The 26,127-nt window shown below is 42.9% G+C and overlaps 1 protein-coding gene across 2 annotated transcripts in view; it reads left to right on the top strand.

The window, feature by feature from the left end:
* The window catches only part of lamb2 (laminin, beta 2 (laminin S)), a 49,919-nt gene that overhangs the window by 18,824 nt on the left and 4,968 nt on the right, over window positions 1–26,127 (top strand). Inside the window, exons 5-30 of one of the 2 annotated variants that reach the window (XM_088916847.1) lie at window positions 345–418; window positions 806–994; window positions 1,202–1,265; window positions 4,127–4,329; window positions 5,048–5,168; window positions 6,125–6,313; window positions 7,355–7,534; window positions 8,841–8,953; window positions 10,108–10,187; window positions 11,318–11,453; window positions 12,015–12,173; window positions 12,538–12,665; window positions 14,384–14,504; window positions 14,939–15,131; window positions 15,573–15,716; window positions 16,258–16,489; window positions 17,068–17,231; window positions 18,867–18,899; window positions 20,914–21,138; window positions 21,785–22,002; window positions 22,646–22,742; window positions 23,319–23,691; window positions 24,226–24,410; window positions 24,670–24,911; window positions 25,035–25,238; window positions 25,930–26,074. In XM_088916847.1, coding sequence (XP_088772973.1) covers window positions 345–418; window positions 806–994; window positions 1,202–1,265; window positions 4,127–4,329; window positions 5,048–5,168; window positions 6,125–6,313; window positions 7,355–7,534; window positions 8,841–8,953; window positions 10,108–10,187; window positions 11,318–11,453; window positions 12,015–12,173; window positions 12,538–12,665; window positions 14,384–14,504; window positions 14,939–15,131; window positions 15,573–15,716; window positions 16,258–16,489; window positions 17,068–17,231; window positions 18,867–18,899; window positions 20,914–21,138; window positions 21,785–22,002; window positions 22,646–22,742; window positions 23,319–23,691; window positions 24,226–24,410; window positions 24,670–24,911; window positions 25,035–25,238; window positions 25,930–26,074 — 4,212 coding nt within the window. The remainder of the gene's footprint in view (window positions 1–344; window positions 419–805; window positions 995–1,201; window positions 1,266–4,126; window positions 4,330–5,047; window positions 5,169–6,124; window positions 6,314–7,354; window positions 7,535–8,840; window positions 8,954–10,107; window positions 10,188–11,317; window positions 11,454–12,014; window positions 12,174–12,537; window positions 12,666–14,383; window positions 14,505–14,938; window positions 15,132–15,572; window positions 15,717–16,257; window positions 16,490–17,067; window positions 17,232–18,866; window positions 18,900–20,913; window positions 21,139–21,784; window positions 22,003–22,645; window positions 22,743–23,318; window positions 23,692–24,225; window positions 24,411–24,669; window positions 24,912–25,034; window positions 25,239–25,929; window positions 26,075–26,127) is intronic. The other variant, XM_088916848.1, reaches the window with a different exon arrangement.

The raw sequence follows: 26,127 nt of genomic DNA, 5'->3' as shown, positions 1-26,127 counted from the left end.
AGCTTTGGACAGTGGGATGAGGAGAAGCTCACTCAAATATACTACAGTATAGAACAGTGCAGAATATTCATGATTGTCTATGCAAACATTTAGCTGTGGATGGATGCTATCAGTAGCTCATGTGCCCAGTGGATGAAATATGTGATAGTCATGGTGTGGGAGTAGGAAAGTTAAGCCAAGTAATCTTTGATGTCAGAATATGATCTTTATTTTATGAAAGAAATGATAACAGTCCTTAGAGCAAAAGGGATAACCAGATGGCTTCCCCATTGTGATTCAGTTAATAATGCTAATTAAAACTTTAAAAGCAGGCTGGCATTCTCATGTCTGGTTTGTGGTTTTAGGTAAGTCTGAAGTCAGTGTCCAGCTGGACCTGGAGGCTGAATTCCACTTCACTCACCTCATCATGACCTTTAAGGTGAGTCTTTGCTCCAGTCACCCTGAGTCTTGTTCCTGCACCTCGTTCTGGAGAATTTAAATCTGCCAATGCAGAGATCTGCCTATCTGTCCTGACACCATTTCCCAGAAAGAGGAAAAGATGCTGCTATTGCTCGGTTATTTCATTGTTGAGGAGTGGTAAACTGTTGCTGTGATGAAGGATACATTATCAAATCAGCTTCTCTCACTGTTTCGTTTCAATGACCATACATGAATAAAATGCTATACACGACACCTAGAGGTCTACTTATACTATGTGTCATGGTGCTGTACAATAATATATATTTTTATAGCAAAGACAGTACTGGAAAACAGCAACAGTTGAAGCAGAAATATTGTGAATCCTGGCCATTCTTTTTTTCGACAGACGTTTCGCCCTGCGGCCATGCTGATCGAACGCTCAGCTGATTTTGGGCGCACCTGGCAGGTGTACCGCTACTTTGCCTATGACTGTGCCAGCGTCTTCCCTGGCATCTCCCAGGGTCCCCAGCGCAAGGTGGATGACGTGATCTGCGAGTCAAGGTACTCAGACATCGAACCTTCTACTGAGGGAGAGGTGAGCAGCACAAATACAGATAGGTGTCTGAAAATTAAATATGGCCTTTTGACAGACTTAAGTCGGCAGTAAGGATGTGGAGAGCTCTGCTGAACTGCACGCCCTGGTCTCATCTTAAAACTTTATTGTTTCTGCATGGAAGCACTGACTAGTACGTTTTCACTGCTCTCCCTTCTAATGAGAAAATCTGTTCTCTTTTTCTTCAAGGTGATTTACAGGGTTTTAGATCCATCCATCCCGATAAAAGACCCCTACAGCCCTAACATTCAGAGTAAGTACAGTCTGAAACAGTGGGGGGGGGGGTGTTGGTTTGCATTGCATCATTGAGAGAAACAAACACAGATCTTAATGGGTATTCTGTGGTCAGAAGGACTCTTTATCTTCTTTAATAAAGTTGCCATCTATGTTTTAACTTAACACAAAACTGAATCATTGTTTAAGCGTTGAAACATTACACTTTTTTTAGAAAATGGAACTCACATTTAGCTGCAATAGCTGCAAACACATTTTACCTAGAAAAATTGAAAAACGAGAGCTGAATTTCAGTATCCTGTGCAGGTTAAAACTGAGTTTGCAGTACAAGCGGGAGTAAGATTTCATTTCATATGCTACAGCAGAGTTTGATGGTTGGATAAAATAAATGGAATCTGCTTGCTTAGTGTACATTGGTGGCTGCAGAACATTAAAAAAAATGTTTTATTGAAGAAAGGCAGTAATTGAGTTTCCAGCTGTACCATTCAAGCCAGGAGAATTGTAGAGATATGTGGAGATTACATTTAGGATGGATTTCTTTTTATTTACACTACCTCCATTTCTTGTTACATGGATTTTTAATGAATTATGGTCTGACATATAGTACAGTTCCAAATATGTAGTTTTTCTGTGTGATTTTGTTGACATTTTTGCAGACATCTTTACCCAGAGTCACATACAGCATGTACTGTACAATAATCATATTATAATTTATATGATGAACCATCACATTTTCCATAGGCAACTGTAACCTAGTTAAACTCAGTTACATAGTTGCTGAGATAGAGCCCTATATTAATATTTTGTTATATCATTAGCTATTGAAGTAAGTCATTTATTACAAGGCACAGAATGAATAACACAGCTGGTGAACAGCAAGATCAAATGCAGCTCTGATGATGAATTGTGGGAGTCAGTGTAGACAGGGTGTACCACTCTCAGGTGCAATATGAAAAGATGAGTTTTAAGGTGGCAAAGGATAATGAACAGATCCATTGTTAGGTTTCACCCTTCTGCTTCTATCAATAACCTTTGCCTGATAACTTTAGTTCTGCTATGGCTGTATGTAAGTACAGTAGCTTTGTTCCACTGTCTCTATTCCTGTCTTATTGTTTTAGCAAGATTTAAGTGAAACTTCCTTATGTGAAGGAAATGAATTGTATTTCCTTTACTCGCGGCCGTGTGGAAACAGTCTAGCCTATGAGAAAGGATATGGGAAGATAAGAAAAGGCGTGTCAATATATTTAATGTTATTGTTTTATTGTTTTTTTATACTTTCTTTATGGCCTGCCCACACAAGGAGTAAATACTCTCATTTTCCACTGTCTTTTTCAGACAGAACTGTGGGTCTCATTTTTAAGGCATTGACTGTGGGGGAATCATAACACGGATAATAACCAATGGGTTTTAGTGTGACAAAACATAAAAGCTAGCTTGATGACCAAATCATTCATTTTAAATTTCCTTGTTCTGTGTGACTGGCTGCTTGAAGGCATCACTTAATATTATATCTATTTTCCAAGCCCTAGATATCCTGGGATATACACTTGTTTTCTGTCTTGTCAAGGTCCTGAAATCGATCTCATAAAATGACAAACGTTGCTCTGATTAATTTGTAATGATAGTGATGTTTGAAGAGTCTTCAATATTCTGTAATATTTTTCATCCGAAGTTTGTCATCTTATTTATTTTTAAATTTTTGTATTATTTGAGTGCACTGGAGTTTTTATCGTTCAAAATTGTGTTCTCTCCTTTTATACAATATACTGCATACACTGTACTGTATACAATGCATACTACTTGCTTTTTATATATACACAGATTTAAATGCCTGTGTTTGTATGTAACAGCTTTTTATTTCAGGTTGTTATATTCAGGTTGTCAAAGCTCATATTTCAGAGAAAGTATCTATTTTTTCATAATTATCTTGATATTACAATTCATATAACTTTTCTGAATAATATATGGAAAATAGATAGACTGTGACAGAACTACTGTAGGCTCTGGTATTTAGATTACGTCCATATTTAAAGTCTTAACAAACAAACAGTAGCCAAGCCACTCTGTTTATGTTTCTTCCCTCGTGATGCTCACATCTGTTTTGTTCTGCCTGGCTCTGCTACCTTCCCCATGTATAGTTAAACTTTGGGCCTGTTATGTTTGGGTGGCTGCCAGTTCCTTCTGCCTGCGGTCTCATTTTGGGTGCTTCCCTCAAGCAGGAAACTCAGTGATTGAGCTGGTAGTGCATGTCTTGTGAACAGAAGTGTGGTTTAGCAGAGGTCAAGGAGATATCTGAACCTTCTCTTCCATAATGCTTGCAGAAGTATCATGGAAATTGTTTTATGTCTTTCTTGGACCACAGCACATTTTGGAAAATACAGATATTATGCATCGTTAGGAAAGAGCTCCTTTTAGGGGGTTAAACCAGTGTGCTATACCGTGCTCAATTGCAAAGCATTTAAGCATGGTTGTCCTTCTGTAGATTCCAAATTTTCTCCCTTTAAATCATACTATGGGGCTCTTTTAATAACCTGTGGTTCATCTGTGTTGTGTTACGTTTAGCGGGTATCTCCGGATTTGACGATAAGGCAATGGGGACAGTTCAAATTTGATACATTAAATGGGGATAACTAAGATATTTGAAACACTTGACCAAGTTTAGAAATGAACATTTTGGCATCATGCATCATGCAAAGGGGGAAACATTTCATGAGCTGGTAGGCACCTTGCAATGAGCTCAGTTTTCTCATCTCCCAGCCGTGTGGGTTCCGGGTGTCACCCCTGTGGAAATGGGCTGCCCGACTGCTTCTCTTCCATGCGAGGAGGGCGGCATGGCACCTTCTCGGGTCTAATCTCCTTTTTCCCGTCCGCTCCCTCCAGACCAGCTGAAGATCACCAACCTGCGCGTGAACTTCACCAAGCTGCACACTCTGGGGGACAACCTGCTGGACTCGCGCGTGGAGATCAAGGAGAAGTATTACTACGCCATTTATGAGCTGGTGGTCCGGGGCAACTGCTTCTGCTACGGCCACGCCTCTGAGTGTGCCCCCATCGATGGCATCAGGGATGACATCGAGGGCATGGTGAGGGCAGTGTGGCGCTCTGCATGTGAAGGCCCTGTGCTGTGCACATAGATTAATCCAGATCCAAATGACACATCACAGACAACAAGGTCTAGCAGTCTGAGCCCATTCAGATTTTATAAGCTGCACGCTCTGTTGTTAACCAGTACCAGGTGTTGGGTATTTGAAGTTTAGTGTTTTGGAGTAAATGTGCATAAAATCACATTGGGAGTTCATGTTAAAGCAAAACCCTGCAGGTTTTAGGTTGTAAAAGCTCTAGTATAGGAAACTGCTGTGCAGTTAGAGTCTTGCTTTCTTTCCCTCTAAATTATATATGAACTGAAAATGAGTATTATTGTGGAATCCTGTGGGTTTTGTGGAGAGCACTTGTTGAAGGTGTCCCTGTGATTCTGTTCACTGAATCACAGGAACACCTTCTGTTCCCTGTGATTCTGTTCACTGGAAGGGGGCGGGTCTGACATTGACTTACAGAAATTGTCCAGAAAACTCTAGTACTGGTGTTGACATGAGATACATACAGTATATGCTGCATGGGAACATCTGATTTTCAATATAGGAATGGCATAAGAACCAGGTTACTCTTCTGCAATCTGGATTGTTAGAATAAAACAAAATAAACAGCAAAATAATAAGAGCTGGTGATAATAAAGCCAAGGAAGGCAATTCGGAAATGTTTGGGGGGGAACCGCAATCGATTCTTGTGGAATGTGTTTCCAAGGTACATGGCAGGTGTGTCTGCAAGCACAACACGAAGGGCCTGAACTGCGAGCAGTGTGAAGACTTCTACAACGACCGGCCCTGGAGGCCTGCTGAGGGCCGGAACACCAACGCCTGTGAGAGTGAGTCTGGACTGCCACCGTGACGTTTCACCTTTATGCTTCCCTTTAAGAAAACAGCACCGTAGAAGTCCGAGGTGTCACACCCCCCTTTCGGGGTCGAAATTTGAAAGTTCCTGTAGTACTTTCTTGAACATTTCTTCTCCATTATCCAAAAGGGCCCTGGATGTGCCTAGCCTGGCAGGCAGTATTTTATTAATATTGATGAATAAGGCCTTTGTTTCCAGGCTTGTGTCCAGGGTCCAACACGGATGAGAAGTCAAGCAGCTCCCAGGCTAATCCAACAACAGCTAAAGCATCAGGAAGTTCAACATCTCTAGCGGAAACTGTATCTCGAGTGAATGTTGCTTTACTCGGATGGGATTTTCCGAAGCTGACAAAACTTAGAAAATTTTGCTAGAAATATGTCAGTTTGCCCTCTTTCCAATAACATTTTTCTATATTCCTAAACAGATCTCTTCAGAAATAAAACATGATCCTCAGAATAAGACTAGTCACTGAAACGCGGACACATTTTAATTTTTTTAGTAGTAGTTAGGAGAATTAAAGAAAAGCTATTTGTCCTTTTGTTTTAATATAAGATAAGATATTAATGCAACACCCCATCCAGTTTGTACTTTCTGATTTTCCATCCTTTATAGAATATACAGTATGAATGGATCTGTAAGAATACATACTAAAGGCTGATCCCAGTGATTACAAGAGATGCTAATAATCCTGTTTCTCAGTGTCTAGTCTCAACAACATTCCTAAGACATTGAGCCTGAACCGAGTAATGTTGTCATCAGCGTTTTCTAGTAGTTGGTTTCACGGACATCTTTTTATGTGAAAATTATAATGTTGAGGTCTTTGAAAGTAATCTTCCGGTGTTCTGTATTTGTAAAGCAGTTCAAAACATCAAAGGTGAAGTGTGGCCACAAGCCAGGCAGGTCTAAGCATGTGCTCTTGTCGCTTTTTAGAATGCAACTGCAACGGTCACTCCAGCCGTTGTCACTTTGACATGGCGGTGTACCAGGCCACAGGGAATGTGAGCGGAGGTGTTTGTGACGACTGCCTCCACAACACCATGGGCCGCAACTGTGAGATGTGCAAACCCTTCTACTACCAGGACCCCTCCCGGGACATCAGAGACCCTGGCGTGTGTGTGGGTAAGTGAAGAAGATGAGCCTTCCTTGGGTTAGTGTCCTTACACAAACTCCCCTACTCTGTCTAGTTCTATAAGCCTTAAAGGGGAACTGCAGTCCCAATTTCTCAGACTGGTTATTTAAAAAAATTCATTGACGTTATAGAAAAAATATACAAATTTCGAATTAAGCACAAAATCGGGATGTTTGTGAAAGAACCGCCATGCTGCCACAAACTTATATTCGAGCTCTCGCGAATTACGACACATTGTGGCCCTTCCTGCTCACTAGTTTCTGTAATGACTAATGTAATGCGATGTACGAGCGAATAAATACAGGCTGTGCAGCAGACGGTTCATTGCAGAAATGTTCCAACGTGATCTGCATGCAGAGTTAACACGTAAGTAGTATTTGTCGGCAAAACCACCTCGAAATCGAAAGCAATATTTCTAGCGGATTAAAAGAGATGTATTCACAAGCCTGCTTGTTTACCATGTCATAGGGCCGCACACATCATCCGAAGTGTTGTTGCCTCGTTTTGAATCGCAGAACATGGTACTGCTCGTACCTGGACATTTTGTCTATTATGTTGTGTAAATTAGAGGTTTTACAAGTTACTGTATAAATTTTACTTTAATTGCAGTTTGAAATGCACTCATCTGTGCTGTTTCTTTCTAACCCAAAAATATGAAAATAGCGTTGCAGTTTCCCTTTAATATAGAGAAAAGCTGGAAATCTTGGAAATCTCCAGTATGTCTTGCTTTGCAAAATCTTCCTAGCTGAGTTTCTACTAACTACTACGTCTTGCAAATGACATTCTCCAGTTCAAAAAAGTACAAGGAATGCCTTGTTTTTGTTGGTACCACGAAGACATTTCATTGCCAGCAACTACTGCTGCACGCTGTATTGCTGTGCATTTGATTAATAAACTTTGATTGGTTGATTGGTTGGTTGCACTTGACATTAATTTGTTTTGCACCATCAGTGCAAGAAAACAATTGGTGCCACGCCAGCGTCTCTCCCTGGTGAGCGCCAGTGTGTCATGGAAGCTCTTCCCGTCCACAGCCTGCGACTGTGACCCAGATGGCTCTCTGAATGGGGGGATCTGTGACGGGCATGACGACTCAGCCCTGGGCATGATCGCTGGCCAGTGCCGCTGCAAGGACCACGTGGAGGGGCCGCGCTGCGACAAGTGCAAGCCGGGCTTCTTCGGACTGAGCGCCGACAACGCGCAGGGCTGCCAGCGTGAGTAAGGGACAGTGCAGGGGAACGGGCAGAGCTGCTGTAGCGATTCAGGGGTTTGGAGCAGTAATACCTTATGGCTACTTGGAATCAATCAATCAGGACAAAGAGCAATGTACAGCACACACACGCATTCAGAGACTATAGTATAGAATTTTATTAATACAATAATCAAGCATGCCAAATAAACCAATACAAGAGAATATATGAATTCATCAGTCAGGATACTTGCATAAGGATGATAAGTCAATCCTGTTTATCAGAGTCCAGTCTCAGCAACATTCCTAAGGAGTTGCCTCGGAGGAGATGAGCAGTTGCGGGACTTTATTCTCACCTCAAGGCCAGAGAAAGATTATTATTACAATCTTTCCAAACACTTACTGTAATTCTAAGGCTTGCCGCAAACCTTGCTGCTATTCCAAGGCCAAATTATTATTTATTTGCTAAGTGGACCCGGACGTCTCACACAGATACTGATCAGTGCAGTAATTGTACAGTAGGGGAATTTAATATGCACAAAAAATAAAATCGAAATAACAAACGCAGTCAATTACCATATCAAAGTCAAAAGAAGGTCTCGATGTGACTTGATCACGAATGATTAAAAACACAGTACTTGACATTGACAGGTTCTTTTTCATAATGCCAGGCTGACATCGCCTTCACATCACCGAAATAAACACTTACCTCTTGGTAGAAAATGTAAAAGGTCACATACTGTTTATTGCCTGCAAGAAGTCCTGAATTCCCATCCTTGCTGTTTTATGTGGTTCTGTACATAATGGGTTGTTTTATCAGAAATGGAGCACTGTAGACATTTTATACATAAGCATGATTTTCTCAGCACAGTCTTTTCTCGTATTATAACTAAAATATAGACAGCTGTGTACAGTATGTGTAGGACATGTGGTGCTTAATTAAACCAGGCAAAAACAAATGTGTGCTGATCTTGGTTTTATTTCTCAAAGCTTGGTATTCTTACTTACTCGTTCTGTTAACAGAAACTAATGATCACATCTGTGTGAATTTAGATGGAAGTCAATTTTAATATCAGTCAAGGAGCCCTTCTTTATTGTTCATTTTCTAGTGTTGAGCTCCTATGGAAAAAAAAATGAGTGAGAAACTTGAAAAGACAGGTGATCCAAACATTAAGTAGCTTTTATTTTTCTGCGAATTTACTAACATCTGTAATATGAGTGCTGTAAGTCTATGTTTAGTAGCATAGAGTGGATGTGTGCTTCGGGTCACCTGTTTGGGCTGTTTGAGTGTAATCTCAACCTTAGAGTGCTTCTCCATGTCTGACCCCCAGCCTGTCAGTGTGACCCCCGGGGCACCGTGTCTGAAGGAGCTCAGTGTGACCCCGTCAGCGGAGACTGCTACTGCAAACGCCTGGTCACCGGCCACAACTGCAACCAGTGTCTGGTAGGAGCTCCAGCTGCCTCTATGCCAGTTTTGAATACCTACTGTACTCTTACAATGGTAATGTGGGGCACAGGTGTTTGCTATGACCTGTTCATCCTGCACACCTGCCGAGGTTACAGTGGGGCTTTGGAGTGTTACAATGAGGCTGTCCAAGCATAAGTTTCTCCTCTCATTTATCTCATAATTTCTTCAATTTGCTCTTATTTGATGAACTTCACTGCCATTTTATGACTGATGATGTGAATCATCTGATTCACACTGCATATTTTAGGGTGAGAAACTGGAAAAGTGGTCGAGGTTTTCAGAAGGCTGTTCAAAGAAAATGCGACGACTGGCCAAGAATCACATTTCACACCTTATCTTCATCTTTTGTTCAGACAAAGTGGAATTTTGGACACATCCAAAGTGCCAGTCCACCTGAAAACAACAATACTTTTGTTCAATCTGAAAAACAAAATACCTGTACAGTCCTCTTTGAGTTTAAAATTGGGTTTAAAGCTTAAAACATGGAAGATCCTTGGTAATTTTATAGGTAGTTTTTATTCAAAGAAAATTCTTCATTTGAAAAATCGGCTTCTCTAAATCCCTTCTGCAAATCCCTCATTTCCTATCTGGGCCAGTAACACTATCCAGGGAAGTTCATTCCATACTGGGGACTTAATCTAATTTTAGTTCAAGGCTTTAGTCCTGTGTCTCTGGAGTCAGCTTACAGGCTAATTGTAATTAGAGTTACTAATACATACTGTAACTAAATTGAATTCAATCTGGCTAACTAAACAAACCCCCTTTTACTTAATGGGCTTCTGAAGTATTATGTACAAGCCTCATACAAAGCCACACTGTTTATCAGAGCATTTGAGAGCCCCACCTGTACAATCTCGTATTCTGCTTGAACTCACCTCTGTTGTCACATGCTCAATTAGTTTACAGTAGGTTGATAGTAGTTTGATTGTATGGCCTTATACTGTAATTTTTAACTTAAACCATGCTTAATTTTGTTATTAAACACTCAATGTCGTAAATCCAATTTCTCTTTGTGAACTAAGAGCCAGTGTTTTTTTACATAGGTATTATTGGATTTGGAAAACAAGAATGGTTGAAGTGACAAAGTAGAATGTGGTTGCTGTTCCTAAACTGTTTGCTCCTTTCTCTAGCCTGAGCACTGGGCGCTGAGTCATGACCTTCATGGCTGCCGAGCATGTGACTGCGATGTGGGTGGAGCCACTGACAACCAGTGAGTGATCCCGCTAAATAGAGTTCCCTGCTTGTGCTAAACTGAAACGCCCACTAAACAGAGAGACCCCGTTAATGAAAGGCTCCCAATAAACAGAGGAACCCCTTTAAGAACAGACTGTCTCTAATCAGAGAGATTCCTATTGATTAGAGGTTCCCTGTAAACAGATAGACCCCATTAAAGAGAGACACCCACTAACACAGAGATATGCCCATTAATGAAAGACTCCCAATAAACAGAGTTAAACAGAGAGTCCTATTAGACACCCCCCACCCCTACTAAACAGAGGCTGGCTTTCACTGCACACTAATTTATCATCTAGATAAATCATGCAGATATGTGAAGGAGCCCTGCTGAAGTAATGTGAAACTTGAGCAGTATGTTTAAATTTGAAAAAGGAATGAGAAAATGTAATGTGAACTGGAGTGCAGTTTCTATATAAAAAAGGCGTACAGCACAGCACAGAAATACATTTAAAAAGCAATGTTTGAATATGGTAAAAAACGGGATTTGTGCAGGATTTTGTGATTTACTCATATTAGCTTTGCTATTTTTACCAGGTTAAGCCTTGAAAAGTAAAGAGATCCTATACATTATATTATTAATATGTCACATACTGTGAATATGGCCTGTGTTAAGTGTGGTTTCATTCAGAGAAGCTATGTACAGTATCTGCAGGCAATTTGATCTAAAACAATCCTCATTTCTTTCCACAGTAAATTGAACATAAATGAATCTGCACTGGGCAGCATGTGCCCCATGCAGCCCTGTAGTCAGGTCCTGGGGTGCTATCTGTGTGGAGTTTTTATCTTCCCCTTGTGTTTGCGTGGATTTCCTCTGAGTGCTCTGCTTTCCTCCAGCAGTCCAAAAACCTGTTTGTGTCTGTATGTCTGCCCTGCAGTGGACTGACGTCCCTTCCAGGGTGTATCCTGCCTTGCACCCGTTGTTGGCTGGGATAGACTCCAGCTCCTCTGCAACCCTGTACTTGCTAAAGTGGTTATAAAATTAGCGATTGGATGGGTGAATCTGCACCTTGTGTAGAAGCGAGGGTACTTCTTCATGACTTCCTGGATGACTTCAGCATTACGATTGGCTGAAAGTCTGAAGGCGACCCCTTGGTCTCTCCTCAGCTGCTCCATGGAGACTGGGCAGTGCCGCTGTCGCAGTCACATGACGGGTCGCCAGTGTTCCCAGGTGGAGTCGGGGTTCTACTTCATGGCTCTGGACCACTTCATCTATGAGGCTGAGGTTTCACACATAGGCCAGGTAAAGCCACTTTTGTCAGGGAGAAGCTTCAAACAGAGGCCCCAAGAACGTTTTGTGGTCTACAGTGTGTTACTTTGGAGAGGAACTCCCATTGACTTGCTTAACTGAAACCTTAACTCTTTTCAGAGCTAAAAAAAATGTTTTTCTGACTTCTGTATTTTCTAATAACCACTGGGAAAGACAAAAGATTGTCTTAAAATTTGGACTTTGACGTGAACTTGGTGATAATTCCAAAATTTGTTAGAATGAGAATCAGATTTTCTTTTCATTGGACGTAAATAATAATTGTACCAGAAAACAATGCCTTTGTAGCTGAGAGTCTCCTCTTTTTTCACGTTTCGCATATACTGAAGAGTAATATAATTTTGCAAGATAACAAGAACTAGAAATGAATGTGAGTCTGCCTTCGTAACACGTCAGACACTTCCAAGGATATCTTGGATGTAACGTTTGCCAAACCTCTGTTACTGTCGTAAGTGTCAGCAAGGATGGCAACTCAGAGGAGCAGTGCAGCGTGTGCATGCTGCAGCTCCAGTGTGCCTGAGTCTGCTGTTTGAACAGGGTTGCTCAGTGGTGGAGAGGGAGCTCCAGCCTGGCCGCCCCCCATCCTGGACTGGTACTGGTTTCGTCAAGGTTCCTGAGGGCAGCACCCTGGAATTCTACATCAGCAACATTCCCTTCTCCATGGAGTACGATATGCTCATCCGGTATGAGCCCCAGGTACGGGTGACTTTTTCTCTCAGGTCTGCCTCAGGCTAATGACTTACAGAATATTACTGCCAGGAGGCTGCACTTGACTTTGAGGCAGGTAGGTAGGCAGAATTGCAGCTATCTTGTCCGCAGTGATGCCAGTGAAATCTCTCTAGACTGGATAGCCCTTATCTGCTTTCGCCATTTGCAAATCTTATGATAAAGAAAGAACACTTCCCCCTACGTTGCTCCAGAAACCAAACAGGAACAAACTGTCTTTCCGTTTCTTAAGGAAAAGGTACGCAAGCTTTTATTTCCAACCCCCTGACCTCTGGACAGGGTGCTGAAGCAGGTGTTGGCGGAGAAGATGATTCTGTAATCGTGTGCGTTTCAGCTGCCGAAGGAGTGGAAGGAGGTGCGAGTGACGCTGGTGAGGCCAGGGCCCATCCCCACCAGCAGCCCCTGTGGGAACACCATCCCCGCGGACGACCTGCTATCCGTCTCCCTCCCCTCTGCATCCAGGTCAGGTGCAGCGCCTTCTCATGATTACAGTCATTGCCTTCATACAGTATATTGACTGTGGCCATGTTTCTCTGAAACTGCCATAAAGAGACATATTTTTTCGGCTTTCTTTTTTGTCACCAGTTTTTTGTATTGATTAACATTTTTCAAGTAGAGAAATAGAACATACTAACACAGCAACAAAGAATTTTCCTCCAACCGCTACTCCTCCCCTCCGCCCCTACCACAATCACAAGCTTTCAGCCTTCCCATCCCATCCCACAAAGGAATGCTAAAAAGACTAAATCAATAAGTGAAAAGTGATATAATAAATATAACAGTGCCCCTGTGTCATCAACTGCTGCCTCCCAAGATTGTAACCTTTCCTGGTGCCATGGATGCAAGAAGTAGATGGTTCAATAATGACCACACAGGAAAGGCCAGGGCCCAACCAAAAGCACCAGGGAAGAGGTGGAGCACAAGCATTACTTTTGTTGTAGCCAGCTACTCTTTTTTTATAGCATCAGTAGGCTAAATGATAACCGATCATTCAATAACAGAACAGGGGAAAACAGAGAACATTCTTTTGAAGAATCGCAGATAGAATTGCAAGGACCTCTTTCCAAAACACAGTTCATACCATAAACATACACTTAGAGGAGTCAGTGATATGCATGAAAGGAACCCCTTCTGGGTTGTGAGGCTTTTTGAACAATTTTAAAATGGATCAACCAGATGAACTGATGGTCAAGGTTTTTAGAAGCCAAATGACTCCAATGGTATCCAGAAAATGCTTCTTTTTTTCACCAACAAAGTCCTTTTTCCAAATATCACTGATCTTTTCAGTGTACTTATAACAGATTGCTAATCTTGTCCTTCCATGTAAGGCAGTAATTTTTAATCATTGGGCTGCAACCTACCAGTGCTCCATGATTTGGAGCTTATAGTACTTATTGAGTGAGACCACCATTATTATTACACAGAAGTATAATCGTAAATGTGATTCTATATATGGGATACAAAACAGAAAATGCAGCATGAATTGAAATCAAACACTATTTTAGTCCCTTAGTGATCTGTGCTAACAAAAATGCTCAACTGGGTTTCAAAGAATATTGCTCATGACTCCTTTTAGCATGTTTGCAGAAGCACGTCTTTACGGTTAGTGTCACTGAATTTTGGAGAACAGAAGTACATTTTTGCTTTTTAGTGATACTTTTCCACAATAACAACAGCAGCTAAGGGTTTCCATGGAGTTTACCTCACCATCAGAGCAGGCAGGCAGGTTTTTGTTGCCTTTCATTCCCACATAACTGTATGAGTCAGGGTTTTCAGTTGTGCCTGTTACAAAAAAAGTAAAAAAAAACAGTAAGGATAAGATGCCACTTTAAATGGTACTCTCCATGCCAGCCTTTCTCAAATTCTCCCCCAGCGTGGTCTGATTATTTCCCAGAAGCAAGCCAAAGTATCTTACTGAGGATAAGCAGTTTATGTGTGATTATTACTGCTGGCAGCTTTGTACTACTGTACGTTCGATTCCAAATAGAGCCACAGCTTGCTCATTCTCAGGTTTTTGCTGTTTATGTTTGATGTGGACCCTGATACTTCAGTGGACCTTGAGGAGTGAAGGAATGAGAAGGTCTCAGGTGAGGTTTATGAGCTACAAGACAGGTTTGTCATGTTACTAGCCGGCACACGTTACATGCATCTCACAGATTGTGGTGGTTGGTCTGTGACAGGTATGTGGTGCTGCCCCAGCCTATCTGTCTGGAGAGAGGAGTGAGTTACACTCTCCGCCTGGAGTTCAGCCGCTACCTCACCAGGGAGAAGGTCCCCAACGCCAGCATCCTCATTGACTCGGTGAGCCTCCAGCGCAGAGAGACACAGATCCCTGCCCTCTTCCCTGGAGCGGTTCATGCTGCTTTGATACACCTACACACCTTATCAGCTCCACACACACCTGACGACAGCTATTCAAACACAAACACCTGAGGAAAGCTCACCTGCCAAATGTTGCATTTTGTACTATTTCTCTTTATTCCTGACAGTGGAATTAACCTCAGAACAAATAATTGTTCCTGTTCTGATGTAGACTTCATCTCAATATCTTCAAAACCAACTGGCCATTTATTATAAACAACATTCCACTCTCTCGTGTACTTTTCACTGACCTGCTCTATCATAATCGTTGCAGTGTTGGTGTTTAAAAAGTTCAAGTTCCACCGCGCAGGATGGAAGTCCGATGTGCTCTGTTTCACTCTTTGCCTTCGGCCCTCGGCCCCGTCTCTCTACAGATAGTCCTGCTCCCTCGTTACTCCTCCCTGGAGATGTTCATCGCCGGCGACCCTGCAGCCATTAGCCGCAAGGAGAGCTTCGAGCGCTACCACTGCCACGACGCGTCAAAGGCCGTGGTCAGGCCACAGCTGAGTGACGTCTGCGCCAAGCTCCTCAACAGCATGTCTGCCATCATCCATGATGGAGCTCTGCGTGAGTGCCCTGGCCGTGTGTGTGTGTGTGTGTGTGTGTGTGTGTGTGTGTGTGTGTGTGTGTGTGTGTGTGTGTGTGCGTGTGTGTGCGCTTTGTGTCCATTAGTAGATTTTATGTTCTTTTTTAGATATCGAACCCTAAAGCATTCTGTGATTGATTAAGAATTTTTGGACAGAAAATACAAATCCTTTAGTGGCCTTCTAATAGTGGCTGCCACAGCTTCAGCATCTTGTGGGAAAAAAAATATAAGTTACCATCAGTACTTTCTTTGTTTTCGTAGTATTGTTGTAATATCCTATTTGTCTGTACTGAATGTAGTCTAGTAGTAGTAGTGTTTTGTCCTGAGCGGTTTTCTCTATTATGTCCTCGCATTGTCTCGACGCCTGACGTGCTGTCTCTGTTTGCCCCCTCCTTCCTGTCTCCCTCCCTCCACCTCTCCAGCATGCCAGTGTGACCCCCAGGGCTCTGTGAGTTCGGAGTGCGACCCGCGAGGAGGGCAGTGCCGATGCAAGCCCAACGTCACAGGCCGCCGATGTGACCAGTGTGCCCCAGGGACCTATGGATTCGGGCCAGCGGGCTGCAAGCGTGAGTGCCAGTGCAGAGCAGATAACTTGCATGCTCCTTAGCAGATCTCTAAAGGTAAACGGGGTCTTGAGTCATTGACTGGGAGAAGAGTTGTATTATTGTAGATAAGGCCTTATAAGCACTATACAGTACAAATTGGATAATTCTGACATTCTGAGGGTTCTGAAGTACTAATAGGGGACAATTAACTATAATTGTGCTTACTTTCTTTCTAATGTTTTTAACTTAAAAGAGCAGCTTTTTTAAATTCATTTTTTTTACCAACATTCCTTAAGCCGTGTACAGTAGTTCAGGTTTTTTCCAGACTTGCCGGGGCAGTCTCCCAGAAGACTTGCTTTCTTTAATGTTTTTGACTTAAAAATGCAGCTTTTTATTTTTTATGCCTTTTTTTATACAAAATTCCTGAAGTAAGCCCCGTAGTTGAGGTGCTGCCGGACCTGCTGGGGCAGTCTCCCGGAAGGCCGCCCCGCTCGGTCGGGCACGCGCCCCGGTTTCTCGCGCCGCATCACACCGCGGGCCGCCGCCTCCCTTTCCCCCGCAGCATGCGAGTGCAGCCAGGAGGGCTCCCGGAGCCGTTTCTGCGAGCAGTACAGCGGGCAGTGCCAGTGCCGCCCGGGAGCCTTCGGCCCCCGCTGCGACCGCTGCCAGCCCGGGTACTGGGGCTTCCCCAACTGCCGGCAGTGCCAGTGTAACGGGCACGCGGAGGACTGCGAGCAGCGGACTGGCAGGTGCTTGGCCTGCCGAGACAACACCTCCGGGGACAAGTGTGAGAGGTGAGGCCTGTGGGAGAACTCGCCCAAATGTACGTGTGCCTTTCCAGTTTTCACCAAACCTTTTTACATTACACACCATCTGTGGCAAACAGCACAGAATTGTAATTAATAATTACAATACTATGTTGTCATAAGGTCTTTTACTACTACTACTGCACTTTTCCTATATATAAAGTGACTTGGGATGACTAATGAAACATCAAATACAAACAATGCTAAAACCATGACATTCCATAAGCATACCCTTTTTTCACACAAGATACTTACTGTAAGTCATACTGTTGATTTTTTTGCACCAACAGACTTTTTTTTGTGGAGTCATTTGTCTGTTTTTACAATGACAACATAATAAGATGTACCCTTTTTCTGACAGAATAAGCCGTGTGGCGTATTCTTACATGTTTTTTGCATCTGTTCCACAAGAAAAAAACATACGTGGAGACTAAAAACATTCTGTGTAGAGCCACTGTGGAGCGGACCAAGCATACAGAAGTGACAGCTGGCAGTATTTGAACGTATTTTTCCGTTGCTGGGACTCAAAGGGCAGTATCGAGCTATAAAGTGGTCATTTTCCACAGATGTATTAATGGTTACTATGGGAACCCCTTGCTGGGCTCTGGAGGGCAGTGCCGCCCATGCCCCTGCCCTGATGGGCCCACCAGTGGGCGGCACTTTGCCGCTTCCTGTTACCAGGACAACCGCAACAGACAGGTGGTCTGCAATTGCAACCAGGGATACACAGGTCAGTGAAACCTTCGCCGTCTGTACCGGTAAGATCTGTCTTCCTAAGGCTATTATTACATTGTGCCAACAGAAGACAAAACAATCTCTTTGAAATACATTGTTTGTAGCAGACGTATCTGTTTCCTGATTTAAACAGCATCTAGCTCAAGGTCAGTGGTTCAGAAGTTTCCATTATTGAATTCGACTAGGTTTTGAACCAGTGGTTGTTCCTGTTATAATGCCAGAGTACTTTTCTCAGATACTTTTCAGATAGCCTGAATCTTTAGTTTGTGTTTGCCCTGTAGAAATACTTAAGGTATGGTAAGTTGTGTGTATACAATGTATACAATTAAAAGTGAGTGAAACTACTGTACATTTCTGCATTTTGAAAGTTTTTAAAAATCACTGGAGTTTCCTTTTTTTGTAACAGCCCAACCTGCATACAATATACAGTAGAGCCAAAACATGGTGTAACAAGAGCTGCTTGATAACGATATTCAGTTTATAATAATTGTGTCTTCAGTAATGCATTGTTGGTCATTGATCACCTGTAATGCATCTGTAGTAGCATTCACAAATTGGACACTGCCCAGGACCTGTCTCAGAACCAGTCATTTATTCTTTCATACAGGACCTTTTGAAAGCTGTAGACACTGGGCTGGAAACTGAAACCTATAAGTTCTGAATTGTAAATGAATGAAAGATAGCTATGAAATATACCAAATAAATTGTCATGTGTTGTTCTCCAGCTTTCCTTTGTATTGTTTTTGGAAAACAAATATCAGGAATACCAAATTGTTTGAAATGTTTTGAGCACAGAGCCATTTCTTTGTAAGTGACTTTGAACCATTTGGGTTTGTTAAAAAAGCTTAGAGAGCAGTGCTCGCACACTCTATTGCTGACAAGACTAGGCTCACTTTTCCCAGCCAAGAAATAATACAATAATAATATCATGCAGTGTACTTGTATGATAGATAAGTCCTATTTGTAACTGTCCTGCATTTTCTGTATACTCCAGCTTTGGCCCAGCAGAGAGTGTGGACAGTTTGGTTATGTGCAGTAAGTTGCTAAGGTTTATTCCATTGTGTAATAGCAGCATGAGAGAAAAAATACAAAAGAGCTGTTAAGCTAGCCCAAGGAATTAAACACAATGGCACAGTGTATTGATTTTAATTCTGATATAAAAAGCAAATACACTGAAGAAACGTTATTTGACTTGTGGTTTTCTGTTGACTGTAGTGTAATTTGTTATAGTTAACAACCTCATGTGTCAAACATTCCCCCATGTCTACAGAGGTTTGACAAAGTACTGAAGTGGTGCATACAAGGTGTTTTGAAAAGCAGAATAGAACCACACATGAATTTAAAAGTTGTGCAGTGATCTCGTTTTTAGAATGCGTCTTTCAGGAAGCAATTCAACTTTCTTGACATTTTGTCGAGTCGTCTCTATTTTGTCTCTGAAGGCATACCTTGGTTGTAGAGTGTGTTTAAAGAAAAATCCAAATTCTATTCATGTGTCAATGTATTTGATTGTGTGTGTGTTTGCTTGGTGAAGTCTACACAAATATAAACCAGCAGGTAAGGTGCACAGGGGAGACAGTGAGATGTCTGACTGAATAATAACTGTTGTTGTTTCCCCCTCCGCACATCACAGGGATGGTTAAGCGTTCAGAGGGGATCTTAATGCGTGAGTAATGGTGACGCCCCCCCACAACCCCCCCGCATGGCTTCAGTTCCTTGCGGTGCTGTGCCACCCCCCCCCACACACATATCCCAGCACAGACAGTGCTTTTAACGTTGGCTTTCCTGGGCTGGCCCACTGTAGGATAGGCAATCACCTGTTGCATATTAATAACAGCTGAGAAAAGCACCAGTGACTGGGAAAGAGCAATCAAACAGAACAATGACTGTGTGGGGGGGGGCGTGTTATCACTGAGGTTTCTAAAACAAAAGCCTAGTCATAAAGCAGTCTGTGTTCTTGAAAAAACACACACACAATTTTGGCAAATCTCTCCTTGTTCTGTGGTTTGTCATCAGAAGTGTTCAGATTTCAGAGTCACCGCAAAACTATTTCAATCACAACCTTGTTTTTTTCTTAGTACTTTTGTTCCTCCAGTATGGATTTAGGTCCAGCCAGAGCCTTCTGCTGCTTTCGCTTTTGCAGATGTGATGTGCTTGCTGTTTTGTAAAAGGATCGAGCAGTTTACACCAGCAGTATTGGGTTTCCCGCTTTTTAGCAGGCAGGACATTTCGAAAACCAGTTGTCTGGCAGCAGGATTACATGTTTAAACTCAGATCATCTGGTTTCTTTTTCACCTCAGATGTCTTTCTTGCTTTTAATATTCTGCATTTCTCATGTTTTTTGCAACTCAGTTTCCCAAACAGCTAAAATATTAATTTTGGTGTCTGTAGCTCACCCCATCCTATCTCACAGACTTAATTAAGATCTTTAGAAGAGAGGTACCCACTAAGGTATCATCAGTAACAGAGGTGACTGTCCAGGTCGTTTCTAAGTAAAGTCACAAAAAGGATATGTCACACACAGTCTCAATGAGACTAATGAAGGTTAGCATTTTAAGAAAGTGTTCATAAAATGAGACAGCATAATGAAATTATTAAAGCTCCTCAGACATTTTCATCCTGCTTTTAAACTGTTCTGCATTTTGTGTAGCCTCTGTTTCATTCATTGAAACAAACACCACTTTTGGCCTGGCAGAGTTTGTGGAGAGTTTGATTATGTGTAGCAAGCTGCTAAGTCAGCTATATTCCATTGTGTAATAGCATCATGAGAGAAAATACACAAAAGAGCTGTTAAGCTAGCCCAAGGATTTGAACCCTGTTTTTACCTGCTTTCTCTTTCAGAGCTCAATACAGAATGTGTTCCCTAAATAGCTGGACTGTAGTTGAATCTACATGTGCCACAAAACACAGTTATTTCAGAAATCTGTCAATTTTTTGTGACCGGTTAAATTCCTCTATTGGCTGAGCCTCTGTAGCACAGTTCAGACACATCAGTCGAAGAACAAAAAGCCATCTGTTTTGTCACCAGATTAGAAAGCAACTCTTAAAGCCAACTGACTGTCATCAGACAGCCTCTGCAGAATTTTATGAAGAATTATTTTTTGGAATGCTGTTCTCTGTGGGAAAGCATGTACTGTAATTTCAGAGTGCCTGCTCAAGAACAGAGTGTAAACACTGAGTAGTGCCTCCTGAGATGTAGGTGGTTTTATTCAAGATTTTAACAAATAGGAGGTTCTTTTGTTTTTGTGTCCTTAATTGTTTAGCTTTTTGTTAACCATTTTTAAAAACGGTTCGCTTTTATTCATTTTACATTCATTTGGTTAATAGTTGTTACTGTCTGCCTGTAGGAGACCCATTATGCCATAAACATATTAAGATATGTTTTGATACATTCTAAAAACAAAAAAAACTCAACGTGATTTCATTAATTTTTTTATTTTCTGTTGCATTTGTGAGTTTTAATGTTTACCCACTAATCCCAAACCTACATATTGTTAGGCCTCATTTTCTGGCCTAGTGGGTAGCATGCCTCTGATCTTCTCTGCCACTCGCAGAGGAGAGAATTATTAAAAGATCAGGTAAAGTATGCATACCCAGGATATGCTTGCCACATTTTCGCCTACATTGACTCACTGATGAGGCTTGTTTTTCTCTTTCACTCCATCTCTGAAATCTGCCAGGCTCCCGTTGCGATGAGTGCGCCCCTGGTTACTACGGCAACCCCATGCAGCCCGGGGGACGCTGCCAGCCATGCCAGTGTCACAACAACATCGACATCACCGACCCCGACTCCTGCGACCGCCGCACGGGGGAGTGCAAGAAATGCCTTTACAACACAGAGGGCCCCAACTGCGAGGTCTGCCGGCCGGGTTATTATGGCGACGCCACACGACGCAACTGCAGGAGTGCGTAAGAAAATGCCAGAGTGACTCCAGTAGAGATCCGGGGAGAGGTTTACCTCAGAGATACTTCAATATCCCGATGCCATTCTGCACAGTTACTATTTAAGGATTTTTATTTGTGGTCTTGAGAATATGCACCTCACTTTTAGAGTAAGAGCTATTTATTTCAATCACATACTGTACATGATAGGTGGAAGTCATGACTGAAGTTTTGAAACTGAAGATGTTAATATGCTTAAGCAGGCATTAGGTGTAAATTTTCAGATCTTTAGGTTTCCCCCTTTCTAATCAGACAGAACAGTACATTTAGAAGAACAAAAATTGTTTGGTAGCAGGATTACATTTTTAAGCTCAAATCATCCACTTCTTTTTCAACTCCATTGTCTTTCTTGCTTTTAATATTCTGCACTTTTCATGTTTGTTTTGCAACCCACTTTCTTAAACAGCTAAAATATCCATTCACAAGACAGCTTGCAAGATAGACCTCTGTCAAGAAAACTAAGATTTGAGATAATTCACCTCTCAATAGTCATATCCGAAAGCTATTTCTTAAAGCATACTCCTTCGTTGTTTGCAATGTGTTGTTCGTGGATTACTGTGCTATCAGCTTCATGGCCCTCAGTAGAAAGAGCTTTGCTGTTCTTTTCAGAATGCACCTGCAACTTTTTGGGCACAGACCGGAGCCAGTGTTCCTCTCGGGACGAATGTACGTGTGACCGCAGGACGGGACAGTGCCAGTGCCTACCCAATGTCATTGGGCAGTCTTGTGACCACTGCGCTGTCAATTGCTGGAACCTGGCCAGTGGGACAGGCTGTGAGACCTGCAACTGTGACCCCAACAATGCCATCACCCCCACCTGCAATGAGGTTTGTTGACCCAGTGCCTGCACAAGCTCTGCAGATCTTCAAAAGGAGTATCTTGAGTTTTTTTTTATTTTGACTTTCTTCACATTGCTATGAAGCCTTCTACAGAATCTTAATACGTAGTATGAAAAGGCAGAGACCTCTGGCAAATGCAAAGGACTTCATTTACAAGATATTTGTGAGCTCAGTTTAAGACTTCCCTTTTTGAAAAAAAAGGATAACAGTATTTCAATTGAAGTCTTTATCTTGTACCTTGTCTCAGAAGCACCCTCTATGGGTTACATAAGGTCTTTCACTGTTGTACAAGCACAATGTTTTTTTTTTTCTCCTCAGAGACACTCCTTAGTTTTAGTTCTGTGTGTTATAAAATTCATCAGATATTTGCTAAATTAAAATATTTCCTCTTTAAATGTTAAGCAATGATATAAGTTGAAGAAAATAGCCCCCACTGAAATGTTGATATTTTATTGCTGGTTTGTTACTTCTATGGGCCATAATGCTACTGTACTTCTCTAGATCTCAAAAGACGTTTCACTGTTAAAAAATATGTCTTTCAGAATTCTTGTGCTATAAGAGTTATAAGCGTCATGTGCTCCTTTTGCTAAGCTGTGTGTCAGAGATTGATTTTCGGGTCCTGTGTTTGCAGTTCACAGGCAAGTGTCAGTGTCGCCCAGGCTTCGGAGGCAAGACTTGCCAGGACTGTCAGGAGAACTACTGGGGTGATCCCAAAGTGCAGTGCAGAGGTCAGTCCCCCTTAGTTGGCTGTTTCTCCCACTCTCCCTGAGTTTCCCTTTCAATGGCTGTGCTAACCAAAGAACAGGGTTTCATTCCAGCATCGATAACTACCAAGAAAATAACTAAATGAAAGACCTCTTCAATCATCTAACACAAGAAACGAATTTCTTTTTTTCCTATGAATCCACAATTTTTCCAATGAATCCAACTCAGACTTGAGTGGCCTTTAAAAGCATAATTGCAAGTTATTCCTGTGACACTGACAGTTTGTAAATTCAGTCATAACAAGAGCTAATAACTGGGACTGGCTTTGAGAAACCTTAAAGTGAAGGTATTTGCTTGGCTTTTACTGCTCCATCAGCCTGGAATGAATGCACTGACATCTCTATTTTGCAGTGAAATGAAATAAAAACACACCGCTACATTTGTGTTCACCTAAAGATCATATCGGATTTCTGTGTCCACATCCCAGAAGCGCACACGTACAATGAAACACCAAATCATCCCAAAGTGCTGAGTAACACTCAATACAAAAGGCACCAGGTCTTCATACTGGAGACTGTGACCCCTTGTCCTCTTTGCAGCCTGTGACTGTGACCCAAGGGGCATCGAGACGTCTCAGTGTAATCGGGTGACGGGGCACTGCGTCTGCCAGCAGGGCGTGTCCGGGGTGCGCTGCGACCAGTGTGCCCGCGGCTTCTCGGGGCAGTTCCCCGACTGCCTGCCCTGCCACCAGTGCTTTGGCGACTGGGACAGGGTGGTGCAGGACCTGGCCGCCCGCACGCGGGCCCTCACCGAGCGCGCCCGTGTGATCCAGCACACGGGCCTGACGGGAGCCTACGAGAAGAACTTCCGGGAGCTGGAGGAGAAGCTGGCGCAGGCGCAGGCCATCGTGAATGCCCACAATGCCACCGCCGAGGCCATCGCTAACCTCATGGCTCTCATCAAGGGTCTCAGGTGGGCACCGCCAGACACACACAGACAAGTCAAGGCTGCAGTCTGAGCAACTCAATGGGAGAAAAAGCTCCTTCTCAAGGATTCACTTCTGGACAAGACCTGTGTTTTTGCCCAGCCATCTATGCTGTTGATTTCATGATTGGATGATATAACAGATTGGAACATTTGGCCTGTCAGGTCCAACAGTAATTTGGCTTTCTCTGTGTAAAACTGTGATTCCGTTTATAACTCACGCCCCAAAGGTTTTACGGCATCTACCATTTACCTTTTCAACAAATATTGTTAACCTGGCTTAACAATAAAGGGCAGTTTATCTGTAAGACTGGCAAAGCCATTTTGGCACAACCTTGACAAATCCGTGCCTGGATTGTCATTTTATTCTGCTCCTTCTCTCTCAAAAGGAAAATTGTGGTGTAAAAAGCACGGAGTCTTCCCATGGGACACTCTCCTTACCGGGTCCGGCGGCTGTCTGTTGTGATCTGTTGTGTCTGTGAATGGCCACCCAGTAGGGCCTGTTCTTCCATCTGTTTTCAGAGCCAAGATCGGCGAGACCACCGATACCCTGAACCAGCTGGAGGGGGAACTGACCAGTGTCCAGGACAGCAACTTTGCGGCCAGCAATCAGCTGAGTGCCCTGGAGAGGGAGGCTCGGGAGCTCAACCTTTCGGCCGGGGAGCTGGGCCGCCAGCTGGACGTGCTGAAGAACTCCAACTTCCTGGGTAAGGCAGGGGCCGGAAGGGTTATTTTCTTCATCTTGCACTAATTCACATTTGTTTCACTATTCTTTCCTGTGTTGCTTTACTACACTTGCACTCTAGTTTACCACTCTTGACTGTGATAATACTGAAATTGATTAAAGTATATATTAATGTGTTGGTATGGGTCTGTATTCACCAGTATATTTCGTATTTTGTACCACCCGCTTAAAAATAATGGAACTATACTGTAAGTGCTGTGATCTTCCATGCATGTCCCCAGGTGCCTACGACAGCATCCGCGGCTCCTTTGATAAATCCCGGGAAGCCGAACGCCGTGCCAACCGATCCACTACCGCTGTCCCCAGCACCGTCAGCCAGTCCGCAGATACCCGCCGTAAGACCGAGCAGCTGATGACCGAGAAGAGGGACGACTTCAACCGCAAGAATGCTGCGAACAAACGTGCCCTGGTCGACTTGAAAGCCAAGACACAGACGCTGGACATGAAAAAAATAAATGAGAAGGTCAGGCTGGGGGGACTCCCCTGAATAGCAAGAAAGGGGTCAGCGCAGAGTTTATCGGGAAGCTCATCAGAATCATTTCACTGACTCTAATGCCCCCCTGCCTCTCTCGCCCTCTTCCCCCAGGTGTGTGGAGCCCCAGGGGATGCCCCGTGTGGAGAAAGCCCATGTGGTGGGGCGGGTTGCCGAGACGACGAAGGAAAAAGGCACTGTGGTGGCCTGAACTGCAACGGTGCCGTGGCAACAGCCGATAATGCCCTGGAGAGGGCCAAGCATGCTGAGAAGGAGCTGAGCAAGGCCATGGGCGAGGTGGAGGAGCTCTTCAAGAAGGTCAGTCTCCCGGCACTGGAGTAACGCCAATAAAGGTTTACTGTAGTATCAACAGGCAGAAACGGTGACTTTTAATAAACTGCGGTAAAATGTTGATAAAATATACTGCATACAAAAAAATAAGTAAAGTATATAGAAGGGAAAAATGGTTAAAATTCAATTTACCTTGATAGTTCACAACTGTGAACTTCCATAAGGCAACTGAAGGACATTTCACATCAGCTGGATCCTCTGAATCCACTTCCTACATTATTAGTTCAGTAAATCCTCAAAAGCCCCACTGTATACACCTATTAAAAGAGGTGCCGATAACCTGAAGTCTACTTAGTTTAAGAAATGATGTATTAAATTGATTACAATTCCTATATTTCCCAGGCCTATATGAAGTTAAAGTAATGTTTCCCAAGCTGGTCCTAGAGAAATAGTATATATATAATTTTTTTTTTACTCCCATCTGAGTATATAAATCCATAGGGCTTATTGATCACTTAATTGATCTGCTTTCTTGTTTAGACATTTCTTTGGTCAGTCCCAAATGTCATGAATAACGCCTGAAGACTGGAGCTGGCAGCCACAAGTATATACTGTTTTGGCGTCTGTGATTTCAACTCAGCGAGACAATTGGATTGAGAATCGCACAGATTTAACTGTCCAACATTACAAATCCTTCTGTTTGTCATTGTCATCTCAGGTGGCAGACGTGAAGACAAAAGCAGAAGAGGCGAAGGTGAGGGCACAGGCTGCCCTTGACAAGGCCAACGACACCAAGACCAAGGTGGAGCGTTCCAACAAGGACCTCCGCGACCTCATCAAGCAGATCCGGGACTTCCTCATGCGTGAGTGGGTGCCGGCTAGAGCTTGTTCGCCGAGCCACTTAGAAATCCCATCC

This window comes from Atractosteus spatula, chromosome 5 (assembly GCF_055471065.1).
Source record: "Atractosteus spatula isolate fAtrSpa1 chromosome 5, fAtrSpa1.hap1, whole genome shotgun sequence".
Classification (NCBI taxonomy): Eukaryota; Metazoa; Chordata; class Actinopteri; order Semionotiformes; family Lepisosteidae; genus Atractosteus; species Atractosteus spatula.
This window is presented reverse-complemented; position numbering and strand designations above follow the sequence as displayed.